At 40.2% G+C, this 22,953-nt stretch overlaps 1 protein-coding gene across 1 annotated transcript in view; it reads right to left on the reverse strand.

The window, feature by feature from the left end:
* The window catches only part of LOC111342912 (WD repeat-containing protein 19), a 39,965-nt gene that overhangs the window by 2,515 nt on the left and 14,497 nt on the right, over nucleotides 1-22,953 (reverse strand). The window contains exons 18-47 of the mRNA XM_022950037.2: nucleotides 22,903-22,929; nucleotides 22,191-22,305; nucleotides 21,306-21,412; nucleotides 19,375-19,497; nucleotides 18,932-18,998; nucleotides 18,160-18,242; nucleotides 17,426-17,506; nucleotides 16,393-16,459; nucleotides 16,062-16,162; nucleotides 14,913-14,978; nucleotides 14,143-14,180; nucleotides 13,662-13,759; nucleotides 12,432-12,493; nucleotides 11,665-11,733; nucleotides 11,091-11,132; nucleotides 10,811-10,920; nucleotides 7,332-7,389; nucleotides 6,617-6,687; nucleotides 5,885-5,960; nucleotides 5,329-5,411; nucleotides 4,419-4,559; nucleotides 4,187-4,276; nucleotides 3,537-3,624; nucleotides 3,242-3,278; nucleotides 2,749-2,858; nucleotides 2,557-2,625; nucleotides 2,304-2,381; nucleotides 1,229-1,370; nucleotides 732-811; nucleotides 54-135 (exon numbers count right to left, since the gene is read on the reverse strand). Coding sequence (XP_022805772.2) covers nucleotides 54-135; nucleotides 732-811; nucleotides 1,229-1,370; nucleotides 2,304-2,381; nucleotides 2,557-2,625; nucleotides 2,749-2,858; nucleotides 3,242-3,278; nucleotides 3,537-3,624; nucleotides 4,187-4,276; nucleotides 4,419-4,559; nucleotides 5,329-5,411; nucleotides 5,885-5,960; nucleotides 6,617-6,687; nucleotides 7,332-7,389; nucleotides 10,811-10,920; nucleotides 11,091-11,132; nucleotides 11,665-11,733; nucleotides 12,432-12,493; nucleotides 13,662-13,759; nucleotides 14,143-14,180; nucleotides 14,913-14,978; nucleotides 16,062-16,162; nucleotides 16,393-16,459; nucleotides 17,426-17,506; nucleotides 18,160-18,242; nucleotides 18,932-18,998; nucleotides 19,375-19,497; nucleotides 21,306-21,412; nucleotides 22,191-22,305; nucleotides 22,903-22,929 — 2,461 coding nt within the window. The remainder of the gene's footprint in view (nucleotides 1-53; nucleotides 136-731; nucleotides 812-1,228; nucleotides 1,371-2,303; nucleotides 2,382-2,556; nucleotides 2,626-2,748; nucleotides 2,859-3,241; nucleotides 3,279-3,536; nucleotides 3,625-4,186; nucleotides 4,277-4,418; nucleotides 4,560-5,328; nucleotides 5,412-5,884; nucleotides 5,961-6,616; nucleotides 6,688-7,331; nucleotides 7,390-10,810; nucleotides 10,921-11,090; nucleotides 11,133-11,664; nucleotides 11,734-12,431; nucleotides 12,494-13,661; nucleotides 13,760-14,142; nucleotides 14,181-14,912; nucleotides 14,979-16,061; nucleotides 16,163-16,392; nucleotides 16,460-17,425; nucleotides 17,507-18,159; nucleotides 18,243-18,931; nucleotides 18,999-19,374; nucleotides 19,498-21,305; nucleotides 21,413-22,190; nucleotides 22,306-22,902; nucleotides 22,930-22,953) is intronic.

Genomic DNA, 22,953 nt, shown 5'->3' on the forward strand with positions numbered 1-22,953 from the left:
TCTGCACAATTAAAATAAACACTTTCAGTAGAACAAGAATGTTCAACGCTTACGCGCAGGGAACTTGCTGATGTTATTGGCGACCCTGATCAACATACGGGCACCTTTCATGTGATCACCTCGTTTCACGTGCAGCTGAAAAGGATTAAACAAAACAATACATTTTGACACTAACATGCAGGCAAACTACCAAGAATTACACAGTAACAAGTATTGGATCCAAGTGTACACCGGTAAATAACAGAAAACTAAACGCCAACATGCGAAAGAAAGCAAAACCAAAACATGAAAAAAAAAACAAAAATAGAGGCTAGTACTGTGTCAAGAACCACTAAGTCTTGAGATAGCTTTGCTAGTATTTAAAGACCAAGAGGCAACGTAGCATCTGTTTGTCATCGGGAATTATCCGTAAATCTTCGCCGTGTCGCGAGAGTCTGAACTTTGCCATTGTGTATCCTATTCCTACCTACCTACTTTTGGAAAACTGACATGATAGCGGCAGGGACTACACGCTCGCGCAGTAGTCACAAAAACGGAACGAAAAGTGATTAACAAAACCAACTGCACACGATTGGTAGAAAAATCAAATGGACGGCGATTTCGGCCCCAACAAACAAAAAGTATATGGACGCGAATGCTTGAGCTCCACTTGCATACAGTTCTTTGTTGATATCAAGATGAAGCTGGGAAGGTAAATAAGCTAGGAAACACTGCTGACAAGTTGCACGAACCTTAACCAGAATGTAACTATGAAGGATCATGAGATTCTGCATCATCTCCGTCGGAATTTTTATCTTGTGATCAGTAAGCTCTAGAAATTTAAAAGTAAAATCTGAAGATATTCCAAGTACAACAGTAAACAGGAATTCTAGACGTCTAAATTGCGAGAAGTGCGTGGGTTCTTTAACGTCCCCTGTTAACCAGTACAGAGAAGATGCAGGAGACGGAGCCCACGGTTCATCGTCCTCATATGAGAAGACTAAAATGTGTAACTATTTTTGGATGTCATAGCAAAGGCAGAATATTTTCCTCAATTATTTTCAAGACCTAGAGTGTTGGTCCGGTATGGGGCCTGAACTCTCAACTTCGGTTCGCCGCTCAACAACATGAGCTAACCAAACGCAGTTTTGTATATCAAATTAAGATCATTCAAGCACAAATTAAACGATTCTCTAACCAGTGATATAAATTCCCATAACTGTCAAGCAAAATAATATACAGGACAAACCTCTGTACATGCTGAACAGGACGTCATGAGCATTCCTGTAGTTACCAGCATTCTGATCTTCCCTTGCAATGATGATGGCGGTGCGCGCTGCCTCACGGTATTGCTTTAAAGCCATGTAAAGCCGGAATAAGTACTTCGCTTCCTGAAGTACGAAACAATTGGAAAGAAAAATGCTTGTCTTTAAATATTCCCTTGGAATAGTAGTCACTAATTCTCCAGCTACCTAAGTCAGTTAGAGCAGTTTTCAGCTGAGTTTCGTAAAAACCAAAACACCAGAGTAATTAAAACAGCTAATCGGACGTAAGGTCGACATCATCTTTAACCAATGAGAGCTGAAATTAGAACAAGCGAACTGCATGAAACGTGGGAAAACGCACGTGACCAAATCAAGATTGGTTCCAGTCTTGAATCTGATTGGCTGAGAAGGTAGTGCGAGTTTTTGGACCAATCACAGAAGGAAGGCAGGCAAAACCATAGCAATCATGGATTACTTTCGACACTCAACTGAAAACTGTTCTACACCATTGTGTTTTTTTTGTAACCGCGCATTTCTGTTACAATAGCTTGTTTGACAATAAATTTGACGCTAGATGCAGTGGTTTCAATACCAGCCGGGTAGCGGACAGATCAAGCCAATTGTAGCCTTTACACAAACATCACTGAACTCCTGACTTACATGTAATTCACTTCAAATTGATTTACTTCCAAGAACAAAGCAACATAAATTGAATAGACTTTAGGGTACAGGAAAATACAACTGTAACAATCTAAACATCTAACATTTACCAGCAAATTCAGTCCTCCCTAGGACTGGAGGAACCCTCCAGGCTCCAAAAACTACCCGCCTGCTTCTCTAAACAACCCATATGTACTAAATTTCAATGACAACCCTGTAGAGGGATTTGGAATTGCGGTTTAAAGTACTTAAAGAGAGAGAGACCACCACGAATAGAGAAGAACAGATGAACAGAGTTGAAAAATTATCAAGAGAGAAGGGAAACACTGGCATTGGAATTGGCACCTTAACATTATCAACACGGAGTTAGCATGCAAGGCACAAACATCACCAGTTTACCTTAGGTATACCGTCAGCCTCTCCCATAAGGAAGTCAATCAACTGATGTGTCAAGACCTCGTCACCAGCCCGGCCGACCTAAAAACCGACGGATACGGCCCGTTAAAAACAAGAACAAACAAATATACTGGCACTAATCATAACTTTTATCGGCAAAAGCACTTGAGATTGCTGTGATTTAGTCTAGGATAACGTAGTTCTATCGGGTAAAAATACGAGGGACGCAAAACTTCAAAAGCGAATCAGTTCTTACAGTTTCAATTGCCAGCTCAATGGATTCGCCGTCATCTCCAACAGGACATTTCAAGAAATGCTTCAAAGCCTTTGAGAAAAGAATTACACATCATAAGTAAAGGAAACGCACGTACTAAACTCTCCTCTTTCATGCTACATGCAAGGAGGAAAACAAAGGCCAACACAACAAAACCCTCAACTTATTTCCTACCTTGGCATACTGCGCTGACCTCAGGAAAAACTTTCCAGCCAAAAAGTATTGCTTTTGATTCTCAAAGTACATGGCGATGCTGGCATAGTCATCCGCAACTGCATCGTCACCTGTCACACACACACACAAAATAAAATAAGAAAAAGATGTTTCTTTGCCATGGTTTTTGCAGCACTAGAACAGGAGGATTTTCAGACGTGAAAATATCACGTTAAGAAATAAGAATTACAGGCGATAAGAACAGAAATTGAGCACCGTGAGGCGATCGGAAGGAAAAGGAGGAAACAAGGTACGAATGCCTGGAATCGATTAAATTCGAATTAGTTGAGGAGATCATCTATGCCTGATATAAATTGTGAAATTTGGGTATAAATGGAGAAAAACAATGTTAGAAAGGTCGGTTTTAGCGCATGGTGTACTTAAAATAACCCAAGCAAGATAACTGTACATCGACCAGACGGATACCTGGTCAATATCTCATGTAGCTTCTTACCAATAATTTCAGCATACTGTTCCATTTGGTTATGCGCCTAAAGAATCAATCAAGAAAGAAAAACCAATTATCAACTATGTTGCCAGAACAATAGGCATAGGCTCCAAGTGTTAATTAGGAACTTTAATGTATTCAGGGTAAGCCGTTAGGGCAGAGTGTGCGAGATTTTGTGAGTAGCGACTGGTGCGTTATTGCTCTTCTCAGGAGTACTTTTTACTTTATTTTGAATACTTTGTAACAACAAGATCAGCCATCACTCTTCCATAGGACTTTTAAGGTTTATCTGTTGGCATACCTGAGCGAGCTGAAATGCTTCGTCGTTGCATTTGGACAGAACAAGGAACTGAATCGCAGAAGCAAAGTCACCAAGTTTCTGAAAGAACCTAGTATTGAATAGAACAGACGGATTAATATCTGTCACACTATAATAGCAACGTAAAGGAAGAGCCTCCGATCCCGGAAAAATGCGATGCGGTTGAACAACAGCATTAACAAAAATTGCCACCTCGACTTGAAAAAGAGGGGAAATTACCTAACGACTTGTTAACCAAGATGTCAGATTGAAAACCGAAAAAGTACTCCTGCCTTCGTGCTTTTGAGTCCACAATTTGAATCTCAACGTTTTTACTGAATTTACCAATTTTTTTCCTTGAAAGGTATTTTGAGTTGGCCATTTTTGTTGCTTAATGGGCTTGTGAGGGATTCGATTTATTAACTAGCGATGTCTGTTCACAGACCTTCCATTCCTCTCAGTTTATCTTCCAAGGCGCGAGAGAAATATGAACCGCGGGGGTTTTAACGAACCTGAACGCTAGCGGATGAGTAAAGAAAAAATTATAGTCATTCTTTTTCCAAGCTCGAGTAATCACCGGCCGTTTCGCATTTCTTCGACGTGTTATGAAAACGGCTTTACATAGACACTACTTAGACTGAATGATATCATACTTGGCCACCATCTTAGCTCCCTCGACAGACTGGGTCTCCTTCACAATCCTCACAGCTTCTTCGGGGTTTTGTAAGTGATCAAGATTGATCCTAGGACAATGCAAAGACGAAAGGATTAATTATCCAAAATTAAACATAAATACCAAACAACAGGGCCTTAAGAATTACCAAATTAGAGTTTACATTTTCCAAGTCATTTTTTTAAGGCGTTCAAGTTCTAATATGTCCCTACCTAATGACACTGTCGTAATCTTTAGCCGCCTCATAAGCTACTGCGGCCTCCTTGTATCTCCCATCAGCCTCCTTGGCCTTTGCATACTGCGCATGAAGCTTGGGAGAGGTCACGTTAGCCAGCAATTCGCCAACCTTTGCCCTAAGAAAGAACGTCATAAGTTTATATTCTTATCATATAAGGGGCAAAATTACTGAATTGTGATTGGTCAAGACAGAGGGCATTTTTTTCTTAATTTTTGTAATTGCCCCGGGCAAAATTAACTTGAAAATGATTGGCTGAAAATCGCTTAGCAACGGCTGCCAAGGTAAAGAAATTTCTGTTTGTTTTGTAACAATGGCGTCCCGTTTTGCGCGAGATCAGTAAGAAAACATTTTGCCCATTATATTATAAACAAGTAATCACACGGTTCCTCGTAAAATTAAGGATTAATATCACTTGTGTTTTCGGAAGTTGCAGAAATTGCCCGAGTCGCTGCGCGACTCTGGCAATTTCAGCAACTTCCGAAAACACAAGTGATATTAATCCTTAATTTTACTCGGCCCCATGCGATTACCTATAAAAAAAAACCCGCCTTACAAGCTGCTGTCACGCTGAGACACTTTCAAGGGAGTACGTATTTCTTAAGTTTTACCTTCCAAGGCAGGCATTCCCCCTTAAAGCGAGGGGTGGGAGGGGAGGGGAAGTAACGGCACTCTCAATTTTTTCAGTGAACAAAAACCATGCAGTACGTAATGATTGAAAGTGAGAATTATGTAACTGCCTATAATGAATTAGACATAAAATGCCTATCTGCAATCAATACAAAAAAGCAGTTTACCTTATGTATTAGTTGTAAAATTGACAGACAAAGCTCATCTAGACAGCGTTAAATACCTATCTACTGTTTTCACTCACTATGCGTACTCACCAATTCTTAGTCTTGATGTACACAGCAGCCGCCTTTTCCCAGTATTGTCCTTTCTCGAACAACAGGGCAGACTCGGAATATTGCTGAGAATGAAACCCATAGGTCAAATGTCATAATGAGCCAAGTAACAACAAAAGCTAAGAGGTGAAGTCTGACGAGTAAATTCCCAGCAATTTTTCAAGTTTCTGTGACACTTCGTAGTCATTTATACTCCTGAGTGGAGAGAGACACTATTAGTAATGGGCCTCTAATGAGCCTATACTTGGCCTATACTGGGCCTATACTTGGCCTATACTGGGCCCAAACCTAGACATCGACACTTTGCTGGTCACCATTAAGACGAGAGAGGCACTCTTAGAGTAAAATGTTTCGCCAAAGAAAACAACACAGCACCCAGCCTGAGCTCATGTCCAGACCTCTACATTGAAAACCCTTTACGACACGGCGTCCCTTTAACACACTAAAAAGAGGGGGGGGGGGAGGGGGTTATTGCCCTGTTGCTGTCGTCTTACACACTTGGCATGCTATAAAATTTTGCTTCTCCAAATGGAAGTACCTTCATTGACTCCAGGATAGTAGCACATTCTTTCTTCAGTTGTCTGCTTGGACTCTTAGCAGCATAGTTTACACCTCTAAAAATATATTTAAAACAAAAACAAACAATCACACCGCGAGTTGTGAACCTCTGTCTAGTTCTCGAAGGTTCTTTCCACCTTTTCTCACCCATCGGTTAAGGGAATGTGTCCGAACGAAATTAGTCGAAGAAGTGAAAAAACTTCCCCAGGCAATAAAGCCTTCTCAAACGAATTGCTAATTCATACGCCTTTGGTTCAGTCATACCCGCCATTTTGGTCCCGTGTACAACACATTCCGCATAAAATATTTTTTGTAAGAATACTTGCGAAGTTTAAACCTCAGTTTCATCAAATTTACAACTTAAATTCTCAAGTTTATCACATAGATTTCATCTCTAGTTAATACTTTTCAAGTTACAGAATGCCGGTGCTATAGTCTCCTAAGTTTTGAGAGGACCAAAATTTTTGAGCTAAGTCATCGCATAAAGAAAGGTGTCAACATTTGACGTATTGATGAAAGAAGGAAAATTCTGAGTCCTACATGAGCCTTCCATGTCTCACGCTTGTGTACAAAATTTTTCAAAAACTTTCTTTGATCTTGTTTTATATGAAGAGTTTCGTCACTTAAAATCCCAAAAAAGTTGATTGAGTGAACGCCCCATGCTGCTCGCTGGTAGATCTAGCCATACACCTCTGATTTACTCTTCACAAACCTTCTAATGTCTCCCACCCTGATTGCCATTCTTGCCATTCCACCGATACACAGTTCATCGTGGTCACGTTTCTATAGGGAACAATGGATAGATAGATTTCTCAAGATTATAATTATGAAGAAAGAGATATCAATTTGGCTGAATCATCATTATCAAATAACAAAACTAAGTAAAATAGTACAGGGTTTATTTTAGGCATTGGCCAATGAGGAACAAATGGGCCCCCTTCAGTATTTTGAGGGGGGCCTTTTTCAAGAAACGGGGTCCAAGAAAGGGAGTTCCCCAAAGGTATTTGAACTTATTGGTACAGACTGGTCCATGAGAAAACGAACGTTTATTGAAATTCTCATTTACAGACTTACAAGTGCTGAACATGAGGCTATATAATTTTGTTTCTTTTAGGCCACAAGTTTTAAGGAAGAAAGTCTTTGTGACTCATGATTCAGATCATGGCTTTTCTACTCTCCTGTTTTTTTTCTTATGCCATACCTGTCAGTTTTATTCAACTTTTTTTACCGGAATGAGGTCCAAACCTTGCTCAAATTGAAATAAGGTCAAAAAAAAAGGTGAAGTATGTACTCGAACCAAGTAGTTTACCCAACCCGAGCTTATCCCAGTTTCCATCTGGCATGAAGCAAGCAGTAGTATCCCTACTCTCCCCTGGATGGGATGTTAGTCCATCCCAAAGATTAACAAACTGAGTGCTAAAACTTACGTCTGGTAACTTGGTTACTCCTTTTTCATAGTGAAGCAGAGCATTACTGTAGTCTCCGCTACAGGAAACAAAAAATTACACAGATAACAATAAGACTACTGAAAGAAACCGCGCCGAAAAAAAATAAAAACAAGTTGATTATGAAGTACTTAACTTATTCGGGGATATCGTCGGTGCATGTAATAGTGTTACCTAAGCCGTGTGCGCTTCTTTACTTAAGGTGAAAGAAACAAAGCTTCATAAGGGACCTAAATTTTTGTCCCTTGAATAAAGGCGCCCTGAAAGACAAGTTTTACTGCGGTAATGACAGCTGCTATTGTATTCCAGAGTGTCACGTTTATTGGAACCTCTCTGTCAGGGCATCATTTTCAAGGGACAGTTTTACTTATTCCAGTGGTGGCCCCTGATCATGGAATCCTCTGTGGGAGCATTGGCAAAAACTTTCCCAAGATTATATATATATATATGATGAGATAGAATAAATATATTGTGATGAAATTTTGTGGGCCGAGGCCAGGAACGTGTTCGATAATTGAGTCAGTTTGCTAGACATAACGTCTCGTAGTCACGTTCGACGCACTAAAAACTACTATAAAACGAATACAAGAATTGTAAAAACGTGTAAAATGGTATATAAATGCACATTCGACGTCTTGGGTGCGCATTTTAAATGCAGGGAGCGAGACCAATAACGAGACTAGAGTAAAGAACAATATGTTAAATAGTAATAGCCAAGTAGCACCGCTATATACCCTACGTAAGGACCATAAAGAGTACAGTGATGAGTACAAGGGCCCCCCCGTTAGACCGGTATGCGGGGCAATGGTAGGTTACAACTGCAAGCTCTCTCACCTGGTGAGCGTTGTACTTACAGAGGTATGGAAATCGAGAGAGAATAGCGCCATATGCACGAGCACGGAAGACATGATCGCGGAAATGAACAGAGTTAATCAGGACCAGGATAACGACAACTTAATAATTGGCTCCACCGACGTGATTGCTTTATATCCTAGTCTTGATATTGAGTTCACAATCGATAAGGTGTGTGAGGTTTTCTACGAGAGTAACATCAGTATCCGAAGTATCAACAGTCAGGAGTTGGGTCTGTACCTGGCATTAACGACATCACCGGAAGTGCTAGCTAGGATGGAGATTACAAATGTATGTCCAACGAGAAAGACGAATAGAGGGAGACCACCCACGATCACTGCAAGTGGGAGTGAGGAGCAGAAAGAGAAAAGATTTAAATCGTGGAACCCACCAGTTACACAGCCAGATGAACGTGCGAAACGTATTATGTTGAAAGAGGCATTAAGAGTCGTATTGACAGTGATTATGAAAAATCATGTTTTCACATTTGATAACGAGATCAGAAAGCAAATAAGAGGTGGTCCAATTGGCCTTAAGTTAACCGGGGTACTGGCCCAGATTTTCATGATTTGGTGGGATGAAAAAATTGCAACAAGGCTGAATGAATTGGCCATCGTTATGAAAATGAACAAACGGTACGTGGATGACATCAACATGGCTGTGCAAGCAACACCAGTTGGGATGAGGTACAAGGATGGAAAAACTCACATGGATGAGAGATCCGTAGCTGAGGATCAAGGAATCAGTGACGATGAGAGGACTATGACATTGATAAAACAGATAGGAAACGACATACACCCGTCAATACAACTCGAAATAGATTACCCCTCTAAACACCAGGACGGAAAGCTACCTATCCTTGACTTGAAGGTGTGGATGGAAACAAAAGGGGAAGAGACAGACAGGCAGGACGAGAAAGCCTCAGCCTCAGTGATCATGTATGAGTTTTATTCCAAGAGCATGGCTTCTAAGACAGTCATACATGCTAGGTCTGCCGTAAGCTGGAGTACAAAGAGAACAGTCCTGACCCAAGAAGTCCTTCGGGTCTTACTTAACTGTAGCAGATTGTTACCATGGGAACGAGTAGTAGAGAATGTTAACGAGATGGTCCTGAGAATGCAATACTCGGGGTACAGCAAGAAATTCAGATATGAGGTTGTAGATTCGGCCCTCAAAGCTTTTAGAGCGAGACAAAGAGCTGAGCGAAAAGGAGAAAGACCGTTACATCGACCCAAGGAGTGGAGAAAGGTGGAACGAGAAAAGGAAAAGAGCGAAAGGAAATCCAACTGGTACAAACGCGGCGGGAATGAATCAGTAATTTTTGTACCAGCTACGCCCAACTCACGGTTACGGAAGGAATACCAGACAGAAATAAAGCAGCAAGGTTTCAATATTAAAGTGGTGGAGAAAGCCGGAATCGCCATTAAACGACTACTCCAAAAGTCCGACCCATTTAAACCGCGACAGTGTGGACGAGAAGACTGCCCAGTGTGTAGCACAGGTGGAAAAGGACCGTGTGATAGAGAAAGTGTGACGTATGAGATTAAGTGTATCCAGTGTAACAGCGTATACGTAGGGGAAACAGCCAGGAGCGCGTATACCAGAGGGAAAGAGCATACGAAATCACTTAACAATAAGGAAGAACGATCTGCATTGTGGAAACACTGTAAAGAGAAACACAATAGAGAGGTAAAGCAGTTCCGAATGGATGTGACGGGGGTTTATCACAATGACGCGATGCTGAGACAAATAACTGAAGGAGTGAGGATAAATAATGTGAACGAAGACTCGCTTATGAACTCCAAGAACGAATGGAACTTTTTTCAAATCCCTCGAGCTGTGATTGATACATCATGACCGCTTACATGAAGCCTGGAAGAAGTGTGGACATTTCAGAGTCACTTATATGAACAATTATTTATGAGTATTTTAAACATGGCGGAGTACTACTGATGAGGATCGTAATTGATCGAAATCGATTTGGAATTCCGCTACATTTTTACAAGTGACTTTTTATATACCATTTTACACGTTTTTACAATTCTTGTATTCGTTTTATAGTAGTTTTTAGTGCGTCGAACGTGACTACGAGACGTTATGTCTAGCAAACTGACTCAGAATAAATATATGAAAATCATATATTTTGAACTGCGGTATTTGATACGTATGATGCACGATCCTCGCAGTAGATAGCGCTATTTAAGCAATAGCGAAATTCAGACCTGAAAAAAATCAGGCCTGTACGGGACTCGAACCACTGACCTCTGCGATACCAGTGCAGCGCTCTAACCAATTGAGCTAACAAGCCAACCGAGAGCAGGCCGTTAAGTTGATTCGTAATGAACCCGTGAAAGTGATAAATGAGATAGAATAAATTAATTCTATCTCATTTATCACTTTCACGGGTTCATTACGAATCAACTTAACGGCCTGCTCTCAGTTGGCTTGTTAGCTCAATTGGTTAGAGCGCTGCACTGGTATCGCAGAGGTCAGTGGTTCGAGTCCCGTACAGGCCTGATTTTTTTTCAGGTCTGAATTTCGCTATTGCTTAAATAGCGCTATCTACTGCGAGGATCGTGCATCATACATATATATATGATATGTCTCACGTAAACTCCAACTGCTGGGCGTATTCTCTTGAAATGTAGGGAATCTGATCGGGTGCCAGACTCTTGGCCAGCTCAAGGGCTTGGTCCCAGTGAAGTAAATCACGCCTCATCTGAAGTACAAAAAAAAGTGACAGTACGCTCCAACAAATACACCGATCGCATCAGCTTTCGCAGATATTCGCACTCTTGCGGCGAAATATTCTCTAACTTCGAAACATCACATAAATAAGATAAACATCTCATTTTACTATAGCGATTCTCAAGTTATAACGACACAAACCTCAAGGGCAGCCAACGGATATGTTGAACCAAGAAACAAATCCTACGATGATAAAACGATCATACACAATCAGCGAGTAGAACATACCAAATTCGGGAGTTAGCTTGACCATGTAATTTGCTTGGAGGAGTATTTTTATCTTGCTGTTTGCTGAGTTGTTGTTCTTCTTCGACATTCCAAAATAGAGGTCTAGCTGCATAATAAAGCCTACTATTGTGCGCGAGAAATCTTTCCTGGGACTAGAACGATAACGTAGCGTGAGAAGCTATAGAGAAAATTGAATAGAAATTTATCGCTTGAATTATAGTTTATGAGGTCCTGTATTTTTTTCGGAAACATGCCAGGTAGATGTCCAGGCTCCGGTTGTTCAAAGAGCAGATAACGCTATCCAACGGATAAATCGCTATCCAGCGGATAAGTGTTACCAAAACGTACTGCACTATCCACCAGATAGAGATTTATCCAGTGTATAGCGTTATCCATCCTTCGAACAACCAGGGCCAGAGAAATACTAAAACAAAATCCTATTGCGAAGGAACCGTGTGCACTTGTTGTTATGCACTTGTCCACCTACCTGTGCTGTGCTATATTCTTCAAGAAACATGGCAACATAGCCGGCCAAGAGATGTTTGTCTTCTGTTCCCTGATGAAGGAACAGAAAATGATCAGTAGTAACAGGATAAAAAAACATAAAATCGAGGTGGACAAACACATCTGATGTTTATTTGGATCATTTGACACAATACTAAGGAGAAACATGTACAAACTCAGGTTTAAGTTATCCTGCTGAGGCACAGTGCTCCGACGAAAGGTTACCTAAATCTTAAAAAGCCAGCTTTTCGAGATGCGCCTCGGCTGTTTAACCTTTCTTGCCTTTCCTAGACATGAAAAATTTACGCGCAACTGATTGGCTCAAAACGAGAACGTTTTTCATGTAACACGAGTGCAAAGTTGTAACACGAGTGCAAAGTTGTAACACGAGTGCAAAGTTGTAACACGAGTGCAAAGTTGTAACACTAGTGAAATTTTGTCTGTCTTGACTTTCTGCCATGCTTTTTACATGTAAATTATTCATAAGTAATAACACGATTTCGCGTGCAATTTGGAATAATGAAGCACTTACAAATTTTGAAAGACTACAAATTGCAATTTTGTTGTCTTTGAAAAATTTACTCGTGCTTATTAACACCAAATTGCACTCGAAATCATATTCTTTCTTATACCTAATCATCAAAGTGCACAGCTACTCTACTTGTTAATTTGACCATTCTCAATGTTCTAACCGTTAAACACAGTCAAGTGACTTAATTTACGAAATTACGATAGCTCTGTTCATTTTACCTCGATACTTTCTAGCGACTGGACCATGGCGACATCTCCCATCTTACGGTACACTCTGATCGCTGCAACGACATAAAATGTTACCTGGATGACAAATCTTAACTACATGTACAAAAAAACGCTGCTTGTCCCTGACTAGCAAAGGTGAAATATCGAAAAATATTGCACAACACCCTGTAAGCGGACAGGATGAAGTCAGTGATTCCGATTCAGAACCAAAAGTGTACACATCCTTTTCATATTGAATTTTTTAGCTATAAAGGATTCTCTACTCGTTAGGAGAACCATGATGTTAAACTCACAATAGAAAATAAATAATTTAAATGGCTAGAACTATTTTCATAATTGTGAGGAGAAAATTTCATTGCTCAACTGTCTTGAAGTGAAAGGCCAAACACGTACAACAATTAAGGCGTTTTTCGATTGTGTCGTAAAATCCAAAGTAATCACAGCACAGCAATCAGAAGAAAGGAAAATACTTTTAAGAGCCAATGAGAACTAAACTTCCGAAAAGTTCTGCATCTCATTGGTTGAGAGAGTGGCGTGAATTTTCTGGACCAATCGCAGAGCGAAGTAACGCAAAAACCAAGTAATCCCGGATTAACAACAACAACAACAACACCAACAACAACAACTTTATTTGTACCCAACATAGAAAATAGTGATAAAAATAATGATAAATTGACAAGAATATAAAGGAGTACTAGCTGCCCCCAATAACCATAGGGCTAGAAAAAAGGAGCAGCTATACTTAGGTGATTTATGTAATGTAATTATTTGGGTCAGATATAACACACACACGCACACACAAGCACTCATTCATCATACAAAACAAAGTCAAGGAAGCAAGGAATATCAGAGTAAAAAGCAAGCGGAAGGCTAGAAAAATTATTAATACATTCGATACTCAGTTGAAAATTGCTTCATTTACGTATCAGATATGAATAAATTAGTCTAGCTCAACTCCCCTAGCCCACAGTGCAAGCATCTTATTAGGACGAGTAAACGTTAGAAACTCGACTCGTGATCGTTTTTCCCCCATTTTTGATTTGGAGTCCCCCACCCCAGCCCCTCTCCTTATTTTTGACCGTCACTCACATCCTTGGTACAAATTTCTCTCTCACCAGCCTTACGCTGCGATTACAATCGAAGATGGCGGCCACTGTTCGCTAAGAAAATACTGACCACTCGCTCGTCCAAATTACGCTTGCCCTGCGGGCTACAACTCACCGAGCTCAATGTCCAAATGATAGATCGCCTTTTTCCCCAGCTCGGTCCAGGCCTCTTTGGCCTCCAGGAGACGAGCTAGCGTCCATGCATCTTTGAAACTACAACAAAGAAATTCGGTAATCACAACAACTAATAAGAACACAGGAAAATACTGCATAGACCCGATTGGAACTCAGAGTAACTAAAAAAGTCAAGTCGTGATTGGTTTCAATTTGGTTCACCAATCACTAAGGGATTTACAACAATACCAGATTACTTTCAACGCCAATTTGAACTGCAAGGACCCAATGGAAACTCAGAGTAACTCGAAAAGTCAAATCGTAATTGGTTTCAATTTTGTGCCTGACTAGTTCACCAATCACAGAGGGGTTAACCTACGTAAACCCAGATTACTTTCCACGACCACTTGAAAATTGGTTTATGCTCACATCATATCACTAACATATACACGAAGCAAGACACATCGAAGGATGCAACTTACCGTTTCAACGTCAGACAGTGATTAAATGACGTTTGTAACTACAAGAGCAAAAAAGAAGACAATCCCTAAAAACGAAAAAGCTCAACCAAACCCTAATCAAGCTTTGCAAACAGAGATTTACACCCGCAAAGGTCTCGGAATTGCTCAAAGAAACTGGAATACTGGGTATAGCGAGAGACTGAACAACAAGAACTTTCGTCGGAAAAGTTCTGTTGACTTTTCCGACTGTTGTATCGACCACGAAACAGGCGTCGTATTTGCGTCTATCAGTCGAGCGCGAGTTGAGGGTGCCCTTCGTGTTCGCCTCGCCCTTTTCTCCGCTTGGCTGAAAAACGCGAAAGAACATCAGGCCTGATCTGCAAGCTGACTGACGTCCTGCCAGCCTACTACGGGTAATAAGGCCAACTAATACGCCATAACTTATCTTTATGTAACCCACTGTTCTCAGCGCGTATTACTTCGCTGTTGTTAGTGCATTTCGATCCCAGGTATCAGATGACTTCTGTTTCACGTTAAGAGCAAACAACAAAAATTGATCTTTTCGCCATGTGCGATCATCCCTTTGTGTACTTCTTTGCTACATTTGGATTTCAATTGATTACGAGATTGTCTGTTGATTTTCTACTTCACTTACTTAAAGATAAAATTAAGACATTGTCAAATTTTAGCAAAATCGCCATCAAATTTAGCCACTTTCCTCTGCCGTAAACGTCAGGAGTATTCATATTACAAAAATTAGGGCTATTAGCGGCGTTTAACAGTAAACTTACATCAGACTGTGGAAGATCCTGAGGCTTCTCGTAAAGTAAATGAGTGGTGAGACTGAGCTTTGAGGTCTGTAAAACAATAGAGTCATTATTAACAATATTAATATTAGTATTACCAATATCAATATTAACAATATTAACTCCCCGATCAATGCTACAGTTCTGCTGCTCAAATTTGAAAAAGAAGTGACACTTCATTCTCGCCACAAAATAGCTACGATGATATGATCGAACGATAGTTGAGGAACGATCTATTGTATTCAATTCGCGCTGAGTTGACTCACATTTCAATAGAGAGAGAATGCTAACAAAATAACATTTCGCTTATATCACATAATCCACTGAAATCAAAGAAATCCAGAGTAAAGCAAGTTAGTTTGAAGCTAATTGTTAAGCAATATTGACCGAGATTGTTGTGTCAACATGGTTGGGTAGAGCCTCAGTTCTCTTTTACCTGTTTTCATGGACCGATACGAATGCGAGGTTCATAATGACCAGTGACAACAACAACGAGGCACTATCCGGCCATCTTGACCGAAAAAGCTTAAGCGATAAAGGATTACTTAGAATAAGACAAAAGTTTCTGATTGTTTTATTGTGTGCTTTTGAGATCGGCAATAGAGAAAGATGTTTTTCGTCATTTTATAAGCGTGGGACAAAGAACAATTCTGAGTGCCCATGAGGAATCGACACTCAGACCCTCGGATTTAGCGCTCCCATCCCATGCTTTACCACTGAGCAAAGGCTGATAGTTTCCAAAGAAACTGTTTGGGGCTGCGTCGGTGGGAGTAACAAAATCATTTGGATATATCAGTGAGCCACAAAGACTCTATGTAGAGCTGGGCTATTAATGGCTTCATGTGTGACAAGCTTCCTACATTTCACACAACCCTACTGCTAGAATCCCCAATTTCGGAAGCAACATGCGCGAAACTAGATTAATCTTGTATATATAAAGATTACAACGAAGAATTTTGTCCTAACAATGAATAAAGCGGGTAATTCCGAGCAAGCAAGATAGGCACCTTGCCCGCTTACTGTGACCAAGCAGAGAAAATGATTGGTTTCACATCGCCCTCAACGCGGAGATAAGCTTATTACGATTAAAGCACTGGTTTACTTTACTCTCGCGTTACATTTCAATTGCTATACCTTGCCGCTCTGTGTCTGACACGTCATTTCACCGCCGTATAACATGAGGGGTTTTTGAGCGTAGGGCAGCTTGGTGGTGCCCGCCATAATACATTGGGGCCCTGAAACAAATAACTGAGGCATTGAAACCAGCAAAATGAAACAAACTAAATCCTTCCTCAGAAGAAGATCAGATCGTAAATGCCCTTCAACCAAGCAAATATTCAGTAAAAGCTTCCTTGAAATACGTTTTTTGGTGAAAAAAAGCAAGAAATGGCAGACAGTAGAAAATGGTTCTTGCTCTGGTGCCATTCCGGCGTAGACGTTTTAATAAATCTCTCTACTGTCTCACCTTTCACTGTATCTCTGTAGAAGATGTAGGTGTACACTTTATCTTCGTCATAACCACAGAATACATCCTAAAAAAAAAAGTACATACGTATTACCAAATTGAAATTGACATGCGAGAAGCAATGTATTCCAAAAGCAAGAAAATCTTGTAGTTTCCGGTTCAGAACACGCTCGAGAACGGGGCTCAGACAATGTAAATGAACGGCAACTGCCACACGACAAGCGGTTTCCTGTCACTCAGATATACATGCACGATATTGCTAGCAGCGATCTAACGTATGGGCATCTAAAATATGCGAACGTTGTAATAAATTATATAGGTAGCGTGCTTTCACGTTGTCAGAACCAAGTGTTCGAGATACAAACAACCACACAAACTAGTGAATCGTGGTGTTTTAAAAGCCTGCGATGTTTTCGTAAAGCTCAACACAGAGTGGTAAATGAACGGGATACACGTAATTAAAACAAAAGTGTGTTCAAAAAGTCTCGAGTTTTCCTTTTCCCCACTTTTGTTTACTTTGACAGATTTTCTATGAACGTTTCAATTTCCTCGCGCTTATTTTGAGAGACATGCGAGAAATTGGCGCGCGGCCGGCCAAAATTGATCTCCTGGCGCATCCCTGACGTTTGACCGCGGCTGTGTTGTTCCTTGCCTTCGCGCGTTATCACGGAAGTTCTTTCTTACATGATTGATGTAAGAAGCAGACGTACTCGTAAGTCATCCAACAGGTTCCAAGAAGACTTCAGACAAGTAAAGAGCACATAAATCGGCAAAAGCGTTTTGCTCCGGGGTAGTGGCAGAAATCGGTTGACCGGTTTGCTGTAACCAGTTTTTTCCAACCTCGGTAACAGAAAAACTAAAATCACCGTTTCAATCACTAGTTAGTTCCAGAAGTAACTCGAGCTTGTTATCCTATGGCTAACAAGTCATTTAACAATTCTTGATATGAATTTCCTTTCTTGATTAGCTAATGACACTTGCAAAGGAGAGCACTTGAAAAAGTTTCCATCCTTATAACTATAAACTAATTTACCTTGTCTAAAGGCCAGTTTTCCCAAACAATGCCTCTTATATTCGGGGAAAAGTTCGGAATCTCAAAAGTGGCATCATTGACCTGCAAGACAACGACAACAACACTTTTTAACGTCTCCCTAACGTTAGAAAAAAACAATGCAGCTGGAAGAATTCAACCAAACGTTGCTTGCACTACAACGGGCGGCTTCCAAAGAAGAGAGAGGAAACGTAAAATCGTGAACTGAACGCAAGGAGAAAGCAGAGCACGATCTTTAGGCAACGGCAAGCCTGAATTAATCCATTTTCTCCCCCATCCTTTGCGTCCTAAATTTGATTTACGTTGTTTGCATCCAGTTGACTAAGAGTCACTGCGGAATCTCGTCCCGGGAGAAAAGTTGTATCGATTCAATTTTCTGGGGAAGCCAGAAACTGAGATCCAGGGCAGCTGTAACGTAAATAATAAAATTAAGGAATATGAAGCTGTTTCACACGGAGTGATAATCTTTCTAACATGGAGTAATTTTAGTTTTTTTGTCTCGAAGCTAAGCCGTTTTCACCCAGGCAAGCTTTCCGAAACAAGTAATAAGCCTGGGGGAAAATACTTGTCAACTTTGCTTGACAAGAAAAACTTCTCCTGTAGTCATCTTATCTGCTTAAGGTTACACCAAAACCTGAAGGGTCAGTTTTTGGTCAGGGGACATGTCAAGGAAAACTCGTAATTAGGATAAATGGCACATGTGGCTGAATACTCACGGGATTGTAAACAAATCCATCACTCTTTTCATCGATGAACACCAGATGAGTTCCACTGACATCTGGGAACATCCTTTTAATGCCTTTGAATGAAAAGTACCCAAATAAGGGTCTTACTTATGAAAATGAAGATATCGTAGCTAATATAAACTGAAAACATAGATCCTTTTACCAAAATATTTATTATTCATTATATGGTCACCTACTGGCATGATTAAGAATCAATCACATTAGTCTCGTGACCGGCAAACTTAACTTGTAATTTCCCTAAAACTCGGCGAAACCGATAGGAGGTGTTCTCGATTGCATAGCTACTGGTCCATTTTTCATTTAATCAGCTTCTCTGTCTGTCTTCGGTCAGTCAGTCTATTAAATTGTTTCGGTCAATCTACCTGTTAGTCAGTCAAATTGGCAATCCGTTCGTGTGCCCGCGTGCCCGTCTGTCCGTCTGTCTATCTCTCTGACCGACTGACTTTTCACTGTTTTTCCATCTGTTAGTCTGTATGTCTATCTGTTTGACTGCTTATCTGTCTATCCATCTCACTATCTGTTTCTCTGTTGGTCTGTTCGTCTGTCTGTTTGACAATATATTTGCCCAACTGACTGCCTCTCTTTCTGTCTATCCAACTACATATCTAACTATTTCATTTAAAGATAATCAAAGAAAGTTGCATTGAGCAGTATGAAACGGTCAAAATGTATATTCTTCCTCCTGATATTTGGCTCACGAAGCAAAACATTTTCAGTTTCTAAATCTAAACTTTCCACTCACCCACTACATGTCTGAATTCATTAACAAACTGCCAATCTTCGATGAAGAAATAAAATAGGCTTCCATTCTAAAATGCCACAAAAAGGAGAATCAGTTTTAGTAATATGGAGAAATAAAGGCGAAAAAAAGGCAGGAGGAATTTAAAAGCTATGTGGGTCTTTCCAAGAAAAAAGACTAGAAAGATGGTCTATAAACTTTGAATAAAGGCTGATAGTTTTGAAAGAAACTGTTTGGGGCTGCGTCGGTGGGGCTAACGTAATAATTTGGATATATCAACAACGTTGAAATGGTAAATTGGCCACCGTAACGATTACAAAAGCTGACGTTTCGAGCGTTAGCCCTTCGTGGGAGCGAAGGGAAATATAAACTTTGGACATACAAATACAGTTCACGTTTTCATCCTTGAAATTCAAATAGATTATGACGAGAAAACTTCCACTTACATCCGTGCCATAGATTAGAAAGTCAGAAGTCAAAGCACAGCAGGTAATTCGTCCTTGGTTGCCTTTATCAGGGAACAGTCTGGTCTCTCGTTCATCTGTAGTTTCCAGTGCTTCTCCTTCAATCTGCGATACATAATATAATAATTAACGTGAAGCGGCTAAATAAGGAACCTGATGTTTCCCAAAATAGACTAGTACCAGGTACTGATACCACTCTCAGTTTATTCTCTCACAGCAAAACAAAAGGCTTGATATGGTGCAAGAAAAACGGCAGCCTTCTTGTGCTTAGTGCGTCACACTTTTTGAACACGTTAAAAAATAACATTTTTTTTCTCACGTATGATGCACGATCCTCGCAGTAGAGAGCGCTATTTATGCAATAGCGAAAATCAGACCTGAAAAAAATCAGGCCTGTACGGGATTCGAACCACTGACCTCTGCGATACTAGTGCAGCGCTCTACCAATTGACCTAACAAGCCAACTGGGAGCAGGCCGTTAAGTTGATTCGTAATAAACCCGTGATGATAAATCAGATAGTACAATGAATATAAGAAGTTCATATATTTTGAGCTGCGGTATTAGATACGTATGCATAAATAGCGCTCTACTGCGAGGATCGTGCATCATACGTATCTAATACCGCAGTTCAAAAATATATGAACTTCATAAATTCATTGTACTATCTGATTATTTTTCTCGTTATTATCTTCATTAAACTGCTAAAGCTAATTAGGCAAGACACCAACTGTCTTTCCGAAAAAGGCTTGAAAGTCTAGTAGCCCTCTGGGATAAGCTTGCCTTCATAGTAAGTAAGTAAGTAAGTAAGTAAAACTTTATTTACACAGGGTAGCCCATTCAGCTCAAGGCTGGTATCCATAGGGGCCTTGTTTCTTAAAAATAAATTACATCAAAATTCTCAATTATTTATATATATGACTAGGATTTTAAAACTACATTAACAGCGTAAGACTACAAAGCCAAAACACAATTAAGACCTAAAATAAAAGATAAAATATCAAGTTAAGATAAAAAGAAATGTCTTGCTCGGCGGCAGAACGTTTGAATGTTTTCACTCTTTACAATGTTTAAAGGGAGTTTATTAAAAATCAGTGCGCCAGTAAAAAGAAAGGTCCTTTACCCAAAATTTTGTTTTACTTTTGGTAGGGATAGCCTCATAGTTTGCCTTGTGGAATAGTTGTGAATATTCGAAAATCTGGTGAAATATGATGAAAAGTAACTAGGAACTAATGAGTGAAGACAGAGAAAAACGAGTTTAGCCTTGTGGTAATAGCGTCTACTGGAAAGATTCGGCCATTGCAGCTGCTCTATTGCTTCAGATGAGCGAGAGCAACGTGTAATAATCCATTCAGATCTATTTTGTAAGCGCTGTAGTCGATCTATATCTTGCTGTAGAAGGTTACTCCAGGCAATGTCACAGTAATCAAATAAGGGAAGAATTAAAGCATTATGAACAAGTGTTGCTGCCTCCTTTGTGACGAAACTTCTAATACGGCCCATCACACAACTACATGCAACTTCTTGTACAAAATTAAATCGCTTGGAATGAGTGTTGCAATAACCAAAGCCAAAGCAACGGCATTGGAAAAAAAAAAGTATATTTCGCAAGGAGCTGACGAGAATTTACTGTAAAAAAAAGGCAACTGTCCTTTCACGGGGGAGACGGATTCACTAAAAGTTAAGTTTGGCATCTGATTGGTTGAAAGAGTGGCGCGACCAGTCAAAGAGTGCAAAGCAAAGGTTTTCAAAATTCCTTACTGCAGTTTAGCCATCGTTAAAAACAACTGTGCTGCACGTGACCCCAACACAGCTCAACAGTTTCTTAAGAAACTAATCATGAAAAATTCTCTAATTACTTTTAGCAGTTGATTGCCCTATTTTAATTTTTTTTTTGTAAGCCTGTCTCACTTACTAGATGAAGCTGGACTTTCCCTTCAAAAAGAACAGCAGCATAATCAGCATTCAGATGAATGGCGCTGACTGTGCCGAGATACTCTCTGTCCTTTAACTGCTCAGAACCTGTTATGAATTTCGATGCACAAGTTTCTAATTAGTGTCGTACTAGGAAATATATATATATATATATACTTTTGTACACATATATCTACTGAACACAAGATGATCCTAGCAGTATATGAATCCAGTAGTGGCCCTGTTTACCATAGAGTCTCTGTGGTTGAGTGGTGGAGCTTCGGAGCGCCTGCGAAGTTATAATTGTTTTCTTGGTTTCAAACTCGTGAAAAAACGGAAAAGATCTTTTGGTATACAAGTTCTTTCGAAACAAGGCACGCACCAGCTATTCCCAAAGTATGAAATTAGAGCTATTGAATTCAAACACGGTGGATTTTGTAACTTACACTAAAGTTGCTGAGCTCCGTTCATGTTTTCCTGAGTGCGGAATCTAATGTTAACTTGGCTGTTATTTTACCTCTCACTGTAACTATAGTTCTTCCCTTGGACTTTGATTTAACCACCACGTGTTATCACATTGTCTGGTTCCCTTGTTATACATTCACTACAGAAGCATTATATCCTTGTTTTTAGACTGAATTATTCAGCCTTGAATAAAACAGAACGAACAATCCTTACATAAAAACTACTACAGCTTATTTTCTCCCGATTCAGTTTTGCTCCTCAGGAAAATGTAGACAGTGTGGTGAATTTAAAAAAACGTTTAAATGCGAAAATACTGTAAAAGGAGGAATCCCGCAACAAGTAGACGATTTCATTTTAACATTTGCAGTTGTATGAGGATAACTAGGCACAAAAGCTGGTTTACTTTACTGTCACAGTGTACCTTTGTCAGCCAAAGCATAAAACCAAGCACGATTATTCATTCCCACAGCCAAATGATACGGCCCCAGCGCCACAAAGTTTGGTTCTACGATGATATCCACACTCAGCGGTCGCTCCTGTGGAATACATTGTACAACAAGACACTTTTATTTCATCTTGCTACGAGTATTCTGCTAGAAAAAGCTTGGAAAAGAAAAAAAAACGTTACTTCAGATTGCCAACACGTGAACTGTCAACTTGTCTTAGGGTAAAGTCAGCTCAGGGCATAAATAGCCCATACTATTGAGCCTCATCCCAGTTCCACAAGCTTATAATGACTGCCAGTAATGCTATTATTCACTGGTCGAAATGCAAGTCCATTCTATCGTTATCCGCGTTATCCGCGTTATTCCGCGTTATTCCGTTCCGCGTTATTCCGTTCCGCGTTATTCCGCGTTATCCGCGCTCGCCCCATCCCTCCTTATTTTCTCAGTTTCCTTGACAGTTCGCTTGACTTAATCGTACTCCCCTACCTAGGTGGTGATCGGCACTACGAGAGTAATTGCTTGGTCTAAGAACGTAAAACCGTGACCTAACCAGGACTTGTACCCAGGCCTCTCGATTTACAGTTCACCGTCTTAGCCGCTGTGCTGAGCCACCGTTTCTTTCACACTGTTAAAAATCTTTAAAATGAAGGAGTCTGTATTTTGATCATTGAGATTCAAATTCATTACCTGCATCACATTGTCCACAATTGTAACCTGCATTTTAAAAAGAAAAAGAGA

This window comes from Stylophora pistillata, chromosome 9 (genome assembly GCF_964205215.1).
Source record: "Stylophora pistillata chromosome 9, jaStyPist1.2, whole genome shotgun sequence".
NCBI lineage: Eukaryota > Metazoa > Cnidaria > Anthozoa > Scleractinia > Pocilloporidae > Stylophora > Stylophora pistillata.